We start from the raw sequence: 17,991 nt of genomic DNA on the forward strand, positions 1-17,991 counted from the left end.
GATAATCATGATTTAGAGAAAAATTATTGGCATTTTTAAAAAATCTTCTCCTCAAGAACCACTGGTCCAGGAAAGATAAAACTCATGTGGAATCATCCTCAGGTAGACTAGATTCAAGTTTGTTCAAGTCATGACCCCCGTAGGGCGGGGCCAAAATGGCCGATCAAAGTTTTACATAGGAATATGTAGGAAAAATCTTTAAAAATCTTCTTCTCAAGAACCACTGGGCCAGGAAAGATGAAACTCCTGTGGAATCATCCTCAGGTAGTGTAGATTCAAGTTTGTTCAAGTCATGACCCCCGGGGGTAGGGCGGGGCCAAAATGGCCGATCAAACTTTTACATAGGAATATATAGGAAAAATCTTTTAAAATCTTCTTCTCAAGAACCACTGGGCCAGGAAAAATGAAACTCCTGTGGAATCATCCTCAGATAGAGTAGATTCAAGTTTGTTCAAGTCATGACCCCCGGGGGTAGGGCGGGGCCAAAATGGCCGATCAAAGTTTTACATAGGAATATATAGGAAAAATCTTTAAAAATCTTCTTCTCAAGAACCATTGAAACAGGAAAGATGAAACTCATGTGAAATTATCCTCAGGTAGTGTAGATTCAAGTTTGTTCAAGTCATGACCCCCGGAGGTAGGGCGGGGCCAAAATGGCCGATCAAAGTTTTACATAGGAATATATAGGAAAAATCTTAAAAAATCTTCTTCTCAAGAACCATTGAAACAGGAAAGATGAAACTCATGTGAAATTATCCTCAGGTAGTGTAGATTCAAGTTTGTTCAAGTCATGACCCCGGGGTAAGGGTGTGGCCAAAATGGCCGACCAAAGTTTTACATAGAAATATATAGGGAAACCTTTTTAAATCTTCTTTTCAAGTACTTCAAAGCCAGGATTAGTAATATTTGTATGGAATCATCCTCAGGTAATGTAGATTCTAGTTCGTTCAAATTATGATCCCCTTGGGGGTTAAAATTCAACCCCCCCAACTTAAAAATTGAATTTCGTCAAAAAAGACAAAGAGCGAATCATCATATAACTAGAAAACCAAACAAATAATGTTAAACAATAGTGCCAAATCGACTTTGGGAAAAGTCAAAAAATTTTGTGAACTGAAACTAACACTTTTATATGTCATTTGAAACATGAAAGTGTATAGTTATTACAAGTCACAATTTGATTTACATACTTCATGCTGTGTTTTGTTGATCTCCTTCGAAATGAATGCGGTTGGAGGGCTAATTTTACACCAAGATATTTACGTGATATTGAAAAGCCATATTTGGAAACGAAAGAATTTTTTTGAAAAATACAAAATTAAGATAATACAAATCGAATTTTGTTAACTATAAACATTTATGAAACCGTTTAAGCACCTTTGTAAAAGGGTGTGGAATCTTTGATTCAATTATGAGTAAAAACAAAACAGGCATAATTTTCACTTAAATGAAATTATTTCCTTTTTCTTTTAAAAAGTTTTTATCAAATCTGACTATAAGCTAAATAACGACAATATTACCTAAAATACTTCATTATTTAATTCTTTATTAATCTATTCAGAGAAACGCACATTATTTAAAATATCAGCAGTTAAAATATTTTGCCATTACCTGATTACGAAGTGTTTGTCAAATATCACGTAAATATCGCACATAGATATCATACAAAAATAAAAGTATATTCGGGGAAAAATGAATATATTATTTCAAATTATTGATTTTTATGAATTTTCTTATCTGTGTTCTTGACAAAGTGTTGAATTGAAAACTCAATTTATTACTTATCTGTAGAGGGATCATTTAATTTATGACACCCCCCTTTCACCATTTAATCTGTTGATTATTTCAAATGCTTATCTGCTTGTGAAACTTTATCGTCAAATCTCTAAAACAAAACAAAGTTACCCCCACCACCCTTAATCAAAGTACTCAGAAGTACAGAGAGCCGGGTTCATTTACAGTGTAGAATGGATTTCTTACATGAATCACGTTTATATTCTGATGAAAAAATTATTTTAAAACTATCAATATAAATGATAAGACACTGACAGTGAGTTTTTCAATCCTAATACCACGGTCCGAATCAGAATGTTTTTTGTCAGAATCAGAATTAATCTGGTACCGCAGCTGAATGTAAACAAACAGGCCAGTCTGGTTCCCTCTCCTGCTTTACTGTGTATGTGTAGAGAACTACGGTAACACTGATTATCAAAAATCCTTACGCTAATGAACTATGTTCTTTGACTTATGAAGTTTTCAAAGTCATTACTACTAATGTTTATTTTATATAGATAAAAGTTTGTTTTATTTTTGTTGCTTTATTTAGCGTTTGTATTATCTCAAAAGCGGTTGAGAGTAAGAACTATATTTTTGCACGTAACTTTAAAATGGCGACTATGGGGTCAACATCCTGCCTTGAACAGGATCACATAAGCCGGCAATTGCTCTTTGAGCAATAAGCCCGGCTAAAAAGGTTTGTTAATAATTACATTTGCAAATAATATGTGCTCTATAGAGCAATATACGTACATTATTAGTTACACAGTCAGTTAGTGACCTAATACGGATTCATACAGGGTGTGAAATGGAAAACCGTATTGGGAGAGGCGAAGCCGAGTCCCAATACGGATTTCCATTTCACACCCTGTATGAATCCGTATTAGGTCACTAACTGACTGTGTTACGAATTTATCCCGCTGAAGACCTTTTTCAATATAAAAAAAATATTTGTGCATATTATGAAAATATTAAGTTTTAATCCAATAACAATCAACATAAAATATCGTTACGGTAACAAGAAATTTAACTAAACTACCTACATAAACCGTTTCTTAGCCGCCATTTTTATTTACAATAATAACGCTTCGAACGGAATCGCGTGCCCGATTTTCATATTACGCCTCGACGTAGACGTAAGGCCATTCCAAGATTTTTCTATGTTTAGCGTCCGCGTTCGCCTTGGTTTTTGACACCCCATATAGGAAAAAAACACACAACATCAGGATTCCTGATTACAGAAATTGATTAATTTAGTCGAAATTTTAGAATTTTGTCAATTTCTCCAAATAATTCTGTACAGTAAGTTATATTTGGTGTATTTTAAGCATTTAATCCCTTGTTTTTGCTTAAGAATAGATATTTCTTCTATTAAAGCAGTTTAGTTAGATCAAATCATTTGAAGGGCGTCATTTTTATGACTTTTAAGCCTTTGTTTTATGTTTCGGCTTGTGTGTTTTTTGTGAATAGGTAGGTAGGTTTTTGAAAGATCAGTGGACGCTAAACAGAGAAAAAACCTGGAATGGCCTAATACGGAAAATTTCAGGGCGTGAGTCACGTGATTAGCTTTTATCCAATCAGTAATCGACAAATTTGTCTGAAGCGGGATAATATATAAATGGTGCCTGTTTTGGAGGGTAACATTTGAAATTGACACCCCAAGGAAAACCATTGTCAACCGACGCGTCAGCGGAGGTTGACAATGGTTTTCCGAGGGGTGTCAATTTCAAATGTTACCCTCCAAAACAGGCACCATTTATTTTATTATACTGAATGTCTTATTGATTAAGGACGTCAGCAAAAAAAAAAAAAAAAAAAAAAACCGTCGATCGTCTTTACGTTCATGTATAGAAAGATTTCACACTCACCGGTTCACTAATCTCCTTATTGTTTGTTTGATACTCGAATTAGAGTCATTTATCATATAAAGCTTCGTTATTTCTGGCTCGCAAGCATGTCTCCTACACTCGTAAGCATGTATCGTCTGTCGTTTGTTGTTTTCAAGTAAGCTTTATCGGACGCAAGCTTTTATTGACGTCAAGTTAATTCCGGTTCTTTCAAACGCGCAACTGACGTTTTGAGAATTCTACGGTGAACCGTACGCGCATAATTTCCACGCATGTGGCATTACCGTTGTGTTACCCGTTGTCACGTGTGTTGCTAAGGCTCAGGGTAATCGAACGGATTGTTAACTGCGTCTAAACCAATCAGATTTTAGTATTTAACATGAAAGTATAATAATCTACATTATTACATTTTTACCCGTGAAATACTGTAAATTATTTATTGAATAAAAAATGATATCCTGTCACAGTGTGAAAGGATATCAAAACGATATCCTGTCACAGTGTGACGAATATCAGAAGTGCGGGAAAACTCTCGATTTCTCTTCCCATAACGAAGATTGTTGTAAAATAATCTTCCTTGACCTAATATAAGATAGATTGAAATAAATAAACCATTTTTATAGGGGATTAAACTGTCAAAATTACGAAAAATATGTCGATAAATCCATGTTTACAGTGTTTTCACCTCACTACCTATGACGTCTCAACCGCTCAACTATGACGTCATGTAGCCTATGAATGTATTACAAAAAGACAGAGGCAAAAGGAAAATCATAGATTTTTTTTTAAAAATGTAATAAACAGAAAATTCAATGTTTTGTAGTTGAATATGGAATTTATTTCACTCGTGAGACAGGATTTTTTGATATTTTCACGAGTGCGAAGCGTGAAAATATCAAAAATCCTGTCCCACGAGTGAAATAAATTCCATATTCAACTACAAAACATTGAATATCCTCTATATAGTTGCATATTCATTGCTCTCTCCCACTATGAACATGTAGTCAGCAACTGCGTTCAAAGGACTATAGACGCAATTGCTTTCACTATGAGCGCAATTGCTCTATCACACTCGTGTAGAACAATCTCTTCTACACTTTTAAAACGTGTTGAGAAGTATATATATGAAATATTTCATAAGAGGAATAAAAATAAGTTTTTAATGATATTCTTTGAAAAAAAGGAAATTCAGAATATCTAAAATTGCTGATTTATATCTTTAAAAATTCAATTTTGGTCAATGTATTTAATTGTATAATAAAACTTTTTAAAATTAAAGAGAACTGCCATATTTTTATTTTTTCGTATCGGGCATATTTGTACGAAGAACGATAACTCTTCACACTTGGGTAATAACATTCAGAATAACTACTATATCTATTTCAAGAATGATTTCAGCTATTAAAAATAAATAGAAAAACTAAAAAAAAATTATAGAAAAGCACTCTGGAGTAATACCGGTAATCATTGTAAAAGCATTCTCATTTTTCATCATAGTGTTAAATTATTGATTTTTGTCAGAGGGTTTTAATAACGTTATCAAAACAAAAATGTGACGACAGCGCTGCTTGTATCCAGATAACTGTGTTTGAGAGGGAAATACTTTATAAATTGTTTGTGATTTATTAGAGAAAAGGAGCATTAATCAGGTTTACTGATTTTAAAGCCGTATGTTTTTCTTTACTGAAGACAAGAAGCTGCGTCCTTATGTAAGTCAGGATTTCCTCTGATACTCTTGCAAAAAAATCAAAGAATGCAAATATAAGTAATAAACAACGATTATTCAGTGAACATGGCATTATGAATAGCAATAGCTCTGCTGGCATATTTTCCATGATGCACGGAATATGCCAGCAGAGCAATTGCTATTCATAACGCCATGTTCACTGAATAACGTTGTTTATTTTTTGATTAATATAATGTAAATTGAATTTTCAGTACCATTAAAGCATAGACGCATACGTTCTAAGTTCTACATGTTTGCCTAAGCAACAATTTAAATGGGAAAAATCAGGTGCACAATTTAATACATGTATTTCTTGCAAAGCAACAGAAATGGAAATGGATTCAATTTCGACCAGTTTCTTGACACCCAACACCCACAGCCGTCTTTTTTCTTTAACCCGATGTGGAAGCCCCCCCCCCCCCCCCCCCCACCCACCCAATGCAGCGCAGCGCCTATTCTGTGGAATTATATTTCCTACGAAAAATGATATTTTCTTCTTCAAAATATTTAGCTTGGTATACAATTTAAGTGTATATTACAATTTTTTTAAGTTGATGATACACTATCAGTTCAAACAAACAGCAAAATACAAACTTTAAGAAAGTTTTGGTTCAGATTTGCGTTCTGAATGATAACGTGCATTACACTTAAAACTATGCAATATTAACCAATTGCTCAAAATGGAAACATTCGATCACAAACCCCAATTCTACTTGTGAATAATATTACTCGTATATCAATTCAATTTTCAAATCACACGGATGCACAATATATTGTGTAAAAAAGGTCACCTTTGCATGTGCACTTTCATTTGCATTTCTGCACTCTTTCTACAGAAAATAATGCCATTTAAAGAAACAGTGTATTTCTTCATGTTTTAAGTTTTTAAATCATTAAAATTCACTCGCAAATCTGTTCATACAGCTTTAGATTTTAATTTTAATTTACTTTAAAACATGGTAACGTAAATATTGGTAACGTAAATATCGGTAACGTAAATATCTTTCTGAGATTTATCGTAACTTTTAATGCTGTTGTTTAATTATTCCACTGTTAATTAAAGGCATATTCTAGTGCTTGAGTGTAAGGCAATTTGACCCATAGGAAACAGTGTAGTTGTCTTACTTAATTTGTGAATAAATACTAACACGTAAATATCGATGGATTTTTTAACCATTGGACTCATAAGAAAAAGGGGGGCTATTTTATATAAATACAGATAACCAGTTTCTTTTTTTACCATTCCATGCAATATAAGAGGTGTTCATGATGTTAAAAAGTTACAACTTAATCCCATTGAGTCAATTCAGCAATCCTTCAAGTACTTTTGAATTTCCAAATAGAAAAGTAATGATTTTGCGGTGACATCAAAATTTGAGAAATATATATTAAAATTTTTATTAAAAATTTGTGACACGCATATGTGTGAAAGCTGTGATATTCAGAAAATATAACTCAAATGTAGGACAATCTTGCTAAGAAAAAGATATGTAAGTGATTTACAACTTCTTTTTGGTTTAAAATAAAAACTTCACTATGATAGGCGACAGTAACGTAAATATCGATTTCTGCTAAAAAATGCGATTTTCGCCTGAGACAATCATTCAAGTTACAACAAACAATTGTTGTATTTTAATCAACAACCAACAATGGTTCATATGACTGGCAGAAAATAAAATTTATTAGAAAATTTATATTACTTAAAACACGGTACATTATTTAAAGCGAATTGAGACTATAATTTGAGAATCAGTGTAAAGTATCAAAACAAATTGATCATTTTTGATGAAAAAATACTTATAAGTACGATAAGGATTTTTTTTTTTTTTTTGCATTTTAAATAAAACTTGGATCTTTGCACCCTCGATCGTAGAGATATGGATCATTCTGAAACACATACAGGTCCGTAATTGAACGATTTATTTTTGGGCTATTTTTAAGAAAAAAAAGGAGGCAGATAATGGTTAACTGATAAAAGATTTCCAAGTCAGGGGGCAAAACATTAAATGTTGCAAGCCTGACATTTTTGGAAATGCAAAGATTTATGTACTTGACTTTCGTTTATGCTGCTGTGATTTATTTGATTTTTTTTTACATTTACAGCAAATGGTATACATGTATCATATACTGTTTTGAACTTCGATTTTTTTTACTTACATGTATTTGTTATACAGATATTTTAATATTTTTTTTTATCGGCAAAACTAAATTTTTTTCTTAATATACACTTCCGGTATGCTTGATATTTTTTTATCATCAGTCATGGCCATAACTTAGTTAATTAAGAGTCATTTAAGGTAACACTTAAAGTCATTTAAGTAAGAATTAAAACTCAGTAAATTGAATATTATCAAGAAAGTCTTTATTTCTTACATAAACTTTTTATTTCACAGATCTTCAAAAATAAGAAATTTTCAAAATAACACAAAAACTTGGTTTCCTGACATATTTGTGACGAGAAATATCAATGAGATATTTGGCCTTGATTTAATTAATATCAAATGACATAAGTTAAAGTAATTTTGACACCTTGCCTGCATTTTTTGTGGTGGCTGTTAAATTTTGTTTCCGGTTATACATTATTCACTCATTCGTTATGTTTGTGATAGAAACACACGCCTTTAGCTATGATTCACCTATTCTTGTCTCTTCTTTTCTCTAAAAGATGACAACTTGTTGTTATACACTTGCTGTGTTACAAGGGAGACAACCATATTTCAAGCTATTGGAATTCCCCTAAAAGGAAAACTGCAACAGTTGTTTTGATAACTGATATTTTTATTTCTCGACTTTCACTCTTGTTTATAATTAACATATGCGTTTAATGTTTTCAATTCGAAGAGGGCAGGATTATTTACACCGACTTTCATTTTTGTCCTAAGTTTGAGGACATACGTCGTGTGCCACATGAAGGATTTTATGGTTATCAGAGTACGTCAAGCTCTTGATATTCACAACTAATTCAACATAACAGTGAGTACGTAACCCTCTGTTGATAATATTCAAGGGTTTTTTTCTTTTAGAAACCTGCCATATTGTCGATCTCCGAACTTGCATTTTCGATTCATGCTAATAAGTGAGTATGAATAGTGCAAAGTTTTGTTATATCTGTATTACTTAAGCTTTCTGTTAACTTTGAAACTTTACACATCGATTTTATAGACAATAAAAAGACGAGAATGCCTTTTTGGGTTAATTAAGAGAAATACTGATAATTTTCACCCACCAGATTTCGTCATTTTACTCGATCGATACAAGCTATTCATCGTGGTTTAATCACCTATTGGTCATTTGACCTAGATATTGCCGATATCAATTATAGTGGAGAATATACGTATAGGGATTTTTTTGGAGAAATTCTTGACGCTATTTTTTTGACGTTACATTGAGGTTAAGTATGCTCCGTGGTTACAAAACATTTTGATTTTAAAATGAACAAAATTGAGTGGAATGAAATTTTACACATCAATGAAATGTTTTTACACATGATATTGTGCTTCTTTTAAATTTCTTGTTGAATAGTTTAACGAATACTGACATCGTCCACGAACTTTTAGAACATCCCTCGTAGAATGCTAATCAAGATAAGAAAGAGTTTTTAAAAAGTGTTAAAGATAACCTTACCCTAAAAGAAAAAAAAAAGCCTTCTACTGTAGATATACCAGTACAAGTCAAAGGAAATTTATTTGATAATTTTTGGAGTGAATGATCTGGCAAATAAAGATTTTTTTTAATGAAAGGGAGCTTATCGAAACACTTGCAAAAGTTTGCAGTGCTTATCTACGTTTATATATTACAAGAAAAACTATAGGGAGGGTCACATTTACGAACAATGCATAGTCATGTAACTAGCCTTTCATCATGTTTCGGTAGTTTTCCAGATTTTGGGACAATGCAACAATACAGATTTTACACTTGTTTCGAGGTTTTTCAGGTTAATTCTTGTAATGTGCTGTGCTGACTTCAAACTTGTCAGCTTCTGGCTAAAACTAATCTTTCCTCATGCCTGCTTCTGTTAAAGTTAACGTTCCTCCTGTCTTGTTTAATGGGGAACAGAAGAAGATGAGGGTTTAATATCTTCCATGCTTTTCAAGGAAATGACGTTAATCATTTTTTTATTTATGTTAATGTGTTGTGTCTCTCTCATGATCAGTATTTCGCGACATCATTTAGGGGACGACCATTTGATTCGGGGGGGGGGGGGGGCTGGCAGATTTTGGAAATAAATAATCTGTCCCTGAAAATGTTGAAAATAAATAATCTGTCCTCCTCTGCAAAGAAAATAAATAATCTGACCTTGACTTATGATATTTAAATATTGTGAAAATACCTTTTTATTTCCGTGTAATTTAACCTCAGAATCTTCAATTCAGCATTTTTTTTGGGCTCGCTTCGCTCGCCATTTTAGAACCAAATAATATTTAAAATCAGATTACCAGACTGGATACTTGTAGTCAGTTGATCAACATGACAATGAGCACTCAGTAGATGTGATGAGTCACTTTAAAAACAAGCCAATTCTTAAACACCACAAAAGATAGATTTTCTTTTCAAAGAATTATACTTCCCGATAAATTAATACAAAGTATACAGTGGCGGATTTAAGGAAGGCATACATGTGTATGACCCTCCCCTAAAATTTCAAAGTATGATATGAATTATATTAATATTGCCATGCTTTAAGTACAATACCAATATTTTTATGCCTAGTTTTACTCTTAAAATACACAAAAACCCAAGAGCTTCAGGGGGCTTGGCCCCCTGCGCCCCCTTCATTCAAAGTATGATATGACTAGTATTAATTATGTCATACTTTGGAACATAACTAACCAATTCCTACATAATTGTGCCTGCTTTTACTCTTGAAATACACAAAAACCCACGAGCTTCAGGGGGCTTCGCCCCCTGGACCCCCTTCATTCAAAGTATGATATGACCAATATTAATAATGTCATACTTTGCTATATAATAACCAATACCACTCTAATTGTCCTGGTTTTACTCTTAAAATACCCGAAAACCCAAGAGCTTCTAGGGAATTTCCCTCCCTTGGCCTCCACCAGTGCTTCGCCCAGAACCCACTGGGGGCCTTAACCCGTCCCCAGACCTCTTGCTTGAACGAAGTTATACACACCCCCCATCCTGAATCCGCCTATGGTATATAAATGATAAGTCTTTTAGAATCAATCGATCAAGGTACCCTAAGACAAAGAAGAAAATAAATAATCTGTCCTCGATAATCTTGAAAATAAATAATCTGTCCTTGACAGGCATGAAAATAAATAATCCGTCTCAAAAAAATTTGCCAGGCCCCCCCCCCCCCCCTCAGAATCAAATGGTCGTCCCCTTAATCTGCTAGTCAGTCTTTTCTTGCATTACACTATATTTGCAGGCTATCAACGCCAGATCGTTGGCATATCCTGATCTATAGGGGGCAAATATTTCAAGTGTATACTAATAACCCCTCTTTTCCCTTCTAATTAAAGTATTTCTTATACCAATTTCCTGAACAAAGCTGGTATTTCAGTATATATATTCTGGAAGTTTCTGATGGGACATGCTCCAACATTTATAATATTTGTTCAATTTTGATGACTAGCTCTTCATTCACAAATGTTACTTGTTCTGCATCTTTTCTTTCACAAAACTATTTACAATTCATGTCTGCTGCTCAGTCTACAATGTAGGCTTAAATATTTCTGGGTTTTGAAAAGGTTCAAAAACGTTGAACGTGCCTCAAAAATATAAACTTTTTCCAATGACTAAATTGCATGCATCGAAATTTTTGCCTTTTGAAGCTTTAAGGATAATCAGGTCACAAAATAATTATGATTTTGAATTTTTTAAAGTGATACACAACTTTAAGATACAAAATGGTATTTGAAAAAAAAGTATCGCCTGACCTTTAAGGAAAGGAAGAGAGGATAAAAACGCGGTCGACTAACTTAAATTTACCACATTCTGTTTCATTCAAAGTGTCTAGATTCCCTTTAGTGTCCCATGACTTTTGCGTTTGCATCGCAAATCATGAATATGCCACATATTGTCTGTAACTGTTTGAAGAAATATCTTGATCTCCTTACCTGTAATCTGCCTTAATTGTTTGAATGATAGACTGTACTTTTCTGCAACCCGAATTGTTTGTAGTCCTGGAAATTGTGGCGTTGACGAATCGCTATCCAGAATGCCCCTCTACTAAAGAATCTGCGACATGAATTTTGTATTTTTGACACCGAATTTTGTATTTTTGACACCAATGTCGGAGTTGGTGGTGTTGACGAATCGCTAAATCTAGCTTGCCATCCACTTAGAAACTGGATAAAATGTTGTTTCATCAATTTTATGAACACAGAAAAGAATATTTGTTTATACTTCTGTTATTCACATTGGTCACAAAAATATCCGAGTCTTTAAAATAACGAAATGCAGTATGGGACCGGGGTACAAAAATATGCACTTCATAAAAAATGCATTTACCTCACTATTATAGCGGCTGAAAGTATCTTTAATCGTATACTTGTCTTTTGTACTAATGCATATTTATCAGAAAGTTAATATTTCTTATGTAAACCACAAAATTTAAACAAAATACTTAGATAAAAATCTCACCTCTGTAAGCACTAGTAGGAAAAGTAAGGGGTGGAAAGAATGTAGAGTAAAAGAATTCTTCTTTTCAATTTCAGTTATGGATTCCAATCAAAAAGACATTTGGAGAAAGTATGGAGAAAGACCCGGACTTTTTCATCTATCTTTAAATATCTCACAGAACCCACCAGCCCAGCTTCTGACACACAGAATAAAAGTTATGGAAAAGCTAATTCGGGAATTTCCCGAGGGATTTTCACGTCAAGCCTCCCGAAATTTACTTGGAGCGTGCTATTTCTATAACAATCAATACTTGAAAGCTGTTGAAACATTTCAAGAGGTTCATGAAATCGATCCAAATTCAATAACTGCCTCAGCAAATCTTGCTTTTGTTTATCAGAGATTAAAGCTAAGTTCTAATTTCGAAAAGTATTCATTTGAACTTGCATCAGACGATGCCGAAAGTCAAGGGATTTCGCTAGCTGATCAAGCTTTTGCATTTATCTTTGATTGTCATGTAGAGAAAGACGTAATGGAAAGGAATAAAGTACCAAAAGAACTCCTTGTTCAGAGTCTCGTTAAGCTTCAAAAAAGTGGCCGACAAGACGTTGTCATAGAGATAAACTATTGGTTGGGAAAGACATACTACAGTCTTCTTACCCAGTGTGCAAGACGAAAAGGAACGGAAGCAATGGAAAAAGAATACTACATGAAGGGTATCGAAGCATTGGCAAAAGTTACGGGATTAAGAATACAGGGAGAGCTTACCAAGGAATTTGTATCCACAGCATGGGCGTTTCTTGGTCTTTTCCTGTCTAGAAGAGGAAAAATTAGGGACGAGACTGGAAAATGGAAAATAAAAACCATTGAGCAAATGGATGATGACATCAAAGACAATTTAAAAAATCTGGATTTGTTTGAGTTTTTAGAAATTCCTGAAGATTGTTTTAAGAAAGGTCTTAAGTGCGTGTTGAACGCAAACGAAGAATTATGCAAAAAATTAAAACCATCTACTGAACTTCTTATTCGATACGCAATGTTCCTAAAATTTAAGGAAAGATATGAAGAAGCTTTGGAGAAAATTGACGAGTCTTTGGAAAATGATGATAGCGAAGGAAATTGGTTTGCTTGGACAGTAAGAGCAGATATCTTATTCAAATTGGGTAGAATAGATGAAGCAATTAAGGATAGGGAAATAGCATGCTCTTGGAACGCAACTTCACATCACCTTTGTGAATTGGCTAAAACGTATCACGAGAAATACAAGTCATGCAAGGAAACGAATGAAAAAATGGCAGATAAATTTCTTTTGAAAGCCTCTGGATGTTTTTTACGAGCAGTTCAAAGCCTTAGACAGGAGAAAAGGCCAGAAATACATCGCGCTTACGGCAGATTCTTACGCGAAATTGGAGAAGTTAGAGAGGCTATAGAATGTTTTAAAAGAGCAATGGAGGTTGATACCGCTAACAGAGCAACGGAGAGCTTCACTCAATTATTTGAAACACTTCTCCAGCTTTATAAAGGATATGTTCTTTTGGGTCAAAAAGATGAAAGTGAAATCTATAAATTACTGCACGAAATGGCGTACTTCTACGGTGTGGCCTTAATAAAGCATGGACAATTGATAAATGAAACAAAATGGTTTCTTAAGGATTATGAAGTAGAAATGTCAGATTTGACAGGGTACTTTCAATATTACAGGAACGACCCTTCGATGCAATTCAATGGAAAAAATATATCGGAATTGATAACTTCAACAGTTGAGCCTGAAAAAATTGAAAAATGGAATGAGATGGTACAGAAGAATTTTACACGGTTTGAGACCCGAGAGAAGTCAAAGACGTCTAAGGAAAATGTAGAGGGCGTTCCTCTCTGTTTCAAATGTAAATCGCAGGTTGGATTTAGGAGACAACTCTCGGCTTTTCCGGTGCCACCCGAAAACCCCAGAAATATAAGATACCCGTACGATTTCTACGTCATCTTTTCCCCACTTGATAGAGATTGGGTTTGTCATGTGTTATTGCAAACTCTGGAAATATCATATGGATATAAAGGTGCCGTAGCGGAAAGGGATGCGCTTCCAGGTTGCAAGGATTTATTTGAACGCATATCCTTCATTCAGAACTGTCCTAAGATACTTGTAGTTTTGCGCAAAGAATTTGAAGACTATCCTGAATGTAATTATGAGTTGACCCATGCTCTCCATAGAATGAACGACGGAAAATCGGAAAATTTAGTCATCCCGATCTGTCGTACCATCAATGGTTTGCACCTAAGTCTTAAGACTATAACCTACCTTGATGCTGTAGATGATTGTGATTGGAATAAACTGATCAAGGCAATGGAGATGAAATAAGCCACATGAAAAATAGAATAGTGTTAATTTTTTCAACATTGATCTACAATGCAAGTTTCGCATCAACCTAGAATGTAACAACCCCCTCCCCCCAAGTACATGTACCAAGAAAATCGAAACAATTTCAGAGACTATGTGAGTACGTGAAGTAACATAATTTATTAAAAAATGATTTTTAATTTTTTTTTTTTTTTGAAAAATTGAACAGTATTTGGTAGTTGTTCTATTCATTGGATTCTCTGACATTCATAATTGGACGACCATTGATTCTGAGGTGGAAAGGAACAATTTTTCCGAGTCATACTAGTTTTCATGTCTGCGAAGGACAGTTTGTTTATTTCCAGGAAAATAGACGAGGAAAGATTGTTTATTTTCTCTTTCAAAAAAGTCACAAAATTCCAAAGCTGTATTTCATAGAGAGGTAGCACTTATAAAGGAAATGTTATTTAATTTCTTTCTAGGTTACAGGTTATAAGTATTTGTTTTTAACATTTTCGAGAGCAGATTATTTATTTACAAAATCTGCAAGTACCCCTATCATAATCAAACAATTGTCCCTTAACGGACCGTTAAGAATGTATCATTGAACTAGTGATAATTGTATAAGTCTAATCTCTCTCTGTGTGTGAGGGTGTGTGTGTGTATGTGTGTGTGTGAGAGAGAGAAGGTGTGTGTGTGTGTGTTGAATGTTTAATGTTCGTTAGCATTTGTCTGAATTTGTTCCAACTTTTCTTCATTGAATTTTTAGTTTGTTTCGTTGCATTGGAAATAATGGACCAAGTGTCTTTCCACATTTAAAGGAACTCAAGGAATAATCCCTGATTATTTGTGAGTGTGCAAGTGTATGTTTTTATTTTATTTCAAAACAGAAGTACTACAAATTCCGACTTATTGTGGATTAACCTTTGTCAAATGTATTTTTAACTGAGAACTTAAATAAACTAGAGGTACTGTGAGCAATGAGCTCACTAAATGATACCCCCGCCTCCCATATGAATATAATGGGAGTGTCCATGTTTTGTTGTGGGAAACCCAAAATATGAGTCAGATTAAAAAGTAAAATAGGAAGTGCACAATGGGAATATGTAATAAAGATTCTGTGAAAGTTTCATCAAATTTCATTTAGTGGTATGAGAGGAGATGCGGATAAGAGATGCCCAGCTAACACAAAAACATTTTTAAAATGTTTTAAAAACATTTTCAAAATGTTGCGAAAACATTTTCAAAAATGTTTTAATCACGTGATTTTGTATGGTTTTTTAAACGTTTTAAAAACATTTTAGTGAAATATTTCAGCAAAATGTTGTCAGAACATTTTCTTAAAATGTTGCAAAAACATTTTCAATAATGTTTTAATCACGTGAATTTGTATGGTTTTTTAAACGTTTTTAAAACATTTTAGTGAAATATTTCAGCAAATGTTTCTGGAACATTTTCTTAAAATGTTACAAAAACATTTTTGAACAATGTTGTAATCACGTGATTTTGTATGGTTTTTTAAATGTTTTTAAAACATTTTACAAAATATTTCAACTAATGTTATCATAACATTGTTATAAAATGTAACAAAAACATTTTCAAAATTTTTTTTTCACTTTTAATTCGTTTGGTTTTTAAAAAGTTTTCAAAACATCCACGTCGAGGTTACAAAAGTATTTTTACTGAAATTTTACTTTTCTCATTAAATAATGATATATTTATATTTTAAAAGAAATAAACACAAATTATATTTAATTTTCGAACCTTTAATACAAACCCAGATTCAATATGTTAATCACATTTAAATTCCATTCTCGGTACAAGTTTTAATTTATTTTCTTTCAAGTCAACGGGTTTTTAAAGGGCGAAAACGGCGTCTAATCCATTCACTGAATTTTAAAAGAACAGAATCACAGAAATCCTATGTTCACAGTATAGGTCGAACAGAGCGGCGGATCTATAAGACTTAGTTAGAATCACATACACTGAAAAGGCTGATAAGGAATCTGCCCCTCGGAAAGAATAGCACAACCTGTAAAGATAAGGAAAATTGTGTTTGTATCAGCGTTCTACATCTAATGTATCTTAAGATGATCAATGAAAATATACAAAAAATATTTTAAATAATTATATCAAATTTAAGTTCTTTCCTCATTTGCATCGAAAAAAGCAGAAAAATAATTACTATGACAATATTATTGAGGAGTAATAGTATTTACGTACACCTTTGCCTTCACCAAAGGCGGGTCTTTTGAATGTGGGAATTTGAAAATACGGATGATGCAATCAACACCATGCTCAAGAAATTTCATTTTTAAATCAACATATTGTTTAATGATTTTAAAACATTTCACAAAGACAACAAATACTTGAATGAAGGATATAAGTATGTTGACTAAAGAATGAAATATTCAAATCAAATACATGTGTATAACCTTAACGCTTTGTCATTTGCTTAATGCTACATACTTTTGTAAAAAGTTATTAATCATGCACTGGTAGTACAAAAGTCATTTTTATATGATCTTTTAAGGTATGTGATAAAAGAATAATTCTTACCATTCAAAGTTAATAAATCCCGAGGTTATTATTGTGGTTTTGTGGTTAAAGTCTTCTCATTCAAATTGGCACGGAGTAAGCGCGCACATCTTGTTTACCAGAATTCAAAATTTGGCCTAGATAAGCTGCAAACCACTATACTCTGTAACGCGCTGCCCAGCAGGAAAATTGCATAATAGGTTATCATGACACTGAAACTGACCAGTGTGCCAATCCATATCTAATGCCTCAGAGTAAAACTCTGGGAGTGGATCACAGATTTGATGAAGAACATTTTTAAAAAAAAAAGACATTAAGAGTTTTATCAAATGCTTTTATACATTTATTTATAAATGTGTATTTTAAATTTTGTGTTTACCTATCCTTTCATTTATTAATTTTTTGATTTGTTTTAATTAAAGGACTTTATATATGTCTGTTTAATCAATAAGCCAAAACTAGAAATCATTATAAAATACCAGAAAAAATCTTTCAATTAAAAAATTACTACAATTCCTCATTTCAACACTATTCTTTCTATATATTCTTTTTTTTCTTCTTCATAAACTAAATTTTAGGAAAATAGCAATCATATATTATTTGAAAATAACATTAAAAAATGTTGCAGCGGTGAAAAATGAAGTCTTTAAAAAAGGAAAAAACATTAAATTGAATGTTCTAAAATTATTCTCACAACATACTCTTAAAGTTAATAAATGAATTAAATTGTGCCGCAATTACATAAATGTTTCAGAAACATTTTGAAAATGTTTCCAAAAAATGTTACAAGAACTATAATTAAAATGTTTCAATTGTAGTGAAAATAATTATTTTAGTTAATGTTTTAAATAAACATTTTCACTGCCTAGGCCGAAAAAATATAATTTAATGTTTATAACTAACAGCGATATTAAGAATGTTTTAAAAATATTTTAAAAATGTTCCTTACAATTTTTTCAGAAACATATAGGCAATGAAAAAGAATGCTTCATTTCATGTTGTAAGAACGTTTTTAAAACGTTTTATAAGATCTTTAATATTTTGAAGCTATACATACCCTTAGAATAATTTTAAGAAAAATGTTCCTTAAATGAATTAAGAATGTTTCAAAAACATTTTGACAACGTTCCTTCCAAATGTTTCAGAAACGTATTCATGCAATGTTTCAGATTTATGGAAAAGGA

At 32.7% G+C, this 17,991-nt stretch overlaps 1 protein-coding gene and 1 long non-coding RNA gene across 3 annotated transcripts; one reads left to right on the forward strand and one right to left on the reverse strand.

Moving 5' to 3' along the window:
* Nucleotides 1-8,313: 8,313 nt before the first annotated feature.
* LOC134241765 (tetratricopeptide repeat protein 22-like) lies at nucleotides 8,314-14,423 on the forward strand. Of its 2 annotated transcripts, none has more exons than XM_062723787.1 (2): nucleotides 8,314-8,322; nucleotides 12,033-14,423. In XM_062723787.1, the coding sequence occupies exon 2, from the start codon at nucleotides 12,035-12,037 to the stop codon at nucleotides 14,288-14,290; it is 2,256 nt and encodes a 751-aa protein (XP_062579771.1). In that variant the 5' UTR covers nucleotides 8,314-8,322; nucleotides 12,033-12,034; the 3' UTR covers nucleotides 14,291-14,423. The 2 variants fall into 2 exon arrangements, with proteins under 2 accessions (XP_062579771.1, XP_062579770.1); XM_062723786.1 differs by lacking the exon at nucleotides 8,314-8,322 and adding an exon at nucleotides 8,394-8,425.
* A 1,638-nt stretch (nucleotides 14,424-16,061) lies between these two features.
* On the reverse strand, nucleotides 16,062-16,869 carry LOC134241767 (uncharacterized). Its single transcript, XR_009986725.1, has 3 exons — nucleotides 16,829-16,869; nucleotides 16,493-16,566; nucleotides 16,062-16,301 (listed from the first exon to the last, which is right to left on the reverse strand). It is a non-coding gene; the product is annotated as an uncharacterized LOC134241767 (long non-coding RNA).
* Nucleotides 16,870-17,991: the final 1,122 nt, after the last annotated feature.

This window comes from Saccostrea cucullata, unplaced genomic scaffold (genome assembly GCF_032062105.1).
Source record: "Saccostrea cucullata isolate Sc308-1 unplaced genomic scaffold, CSIRO_AGI_Scuc_v1 ctg7186, whole genome shotgun sequence".
NCBI lineage: Eukaryota > Metazoa > Mollusca > Bivalvia > Ostreida > Ostreidae > Saccostrea > Saccostrea cuccullata.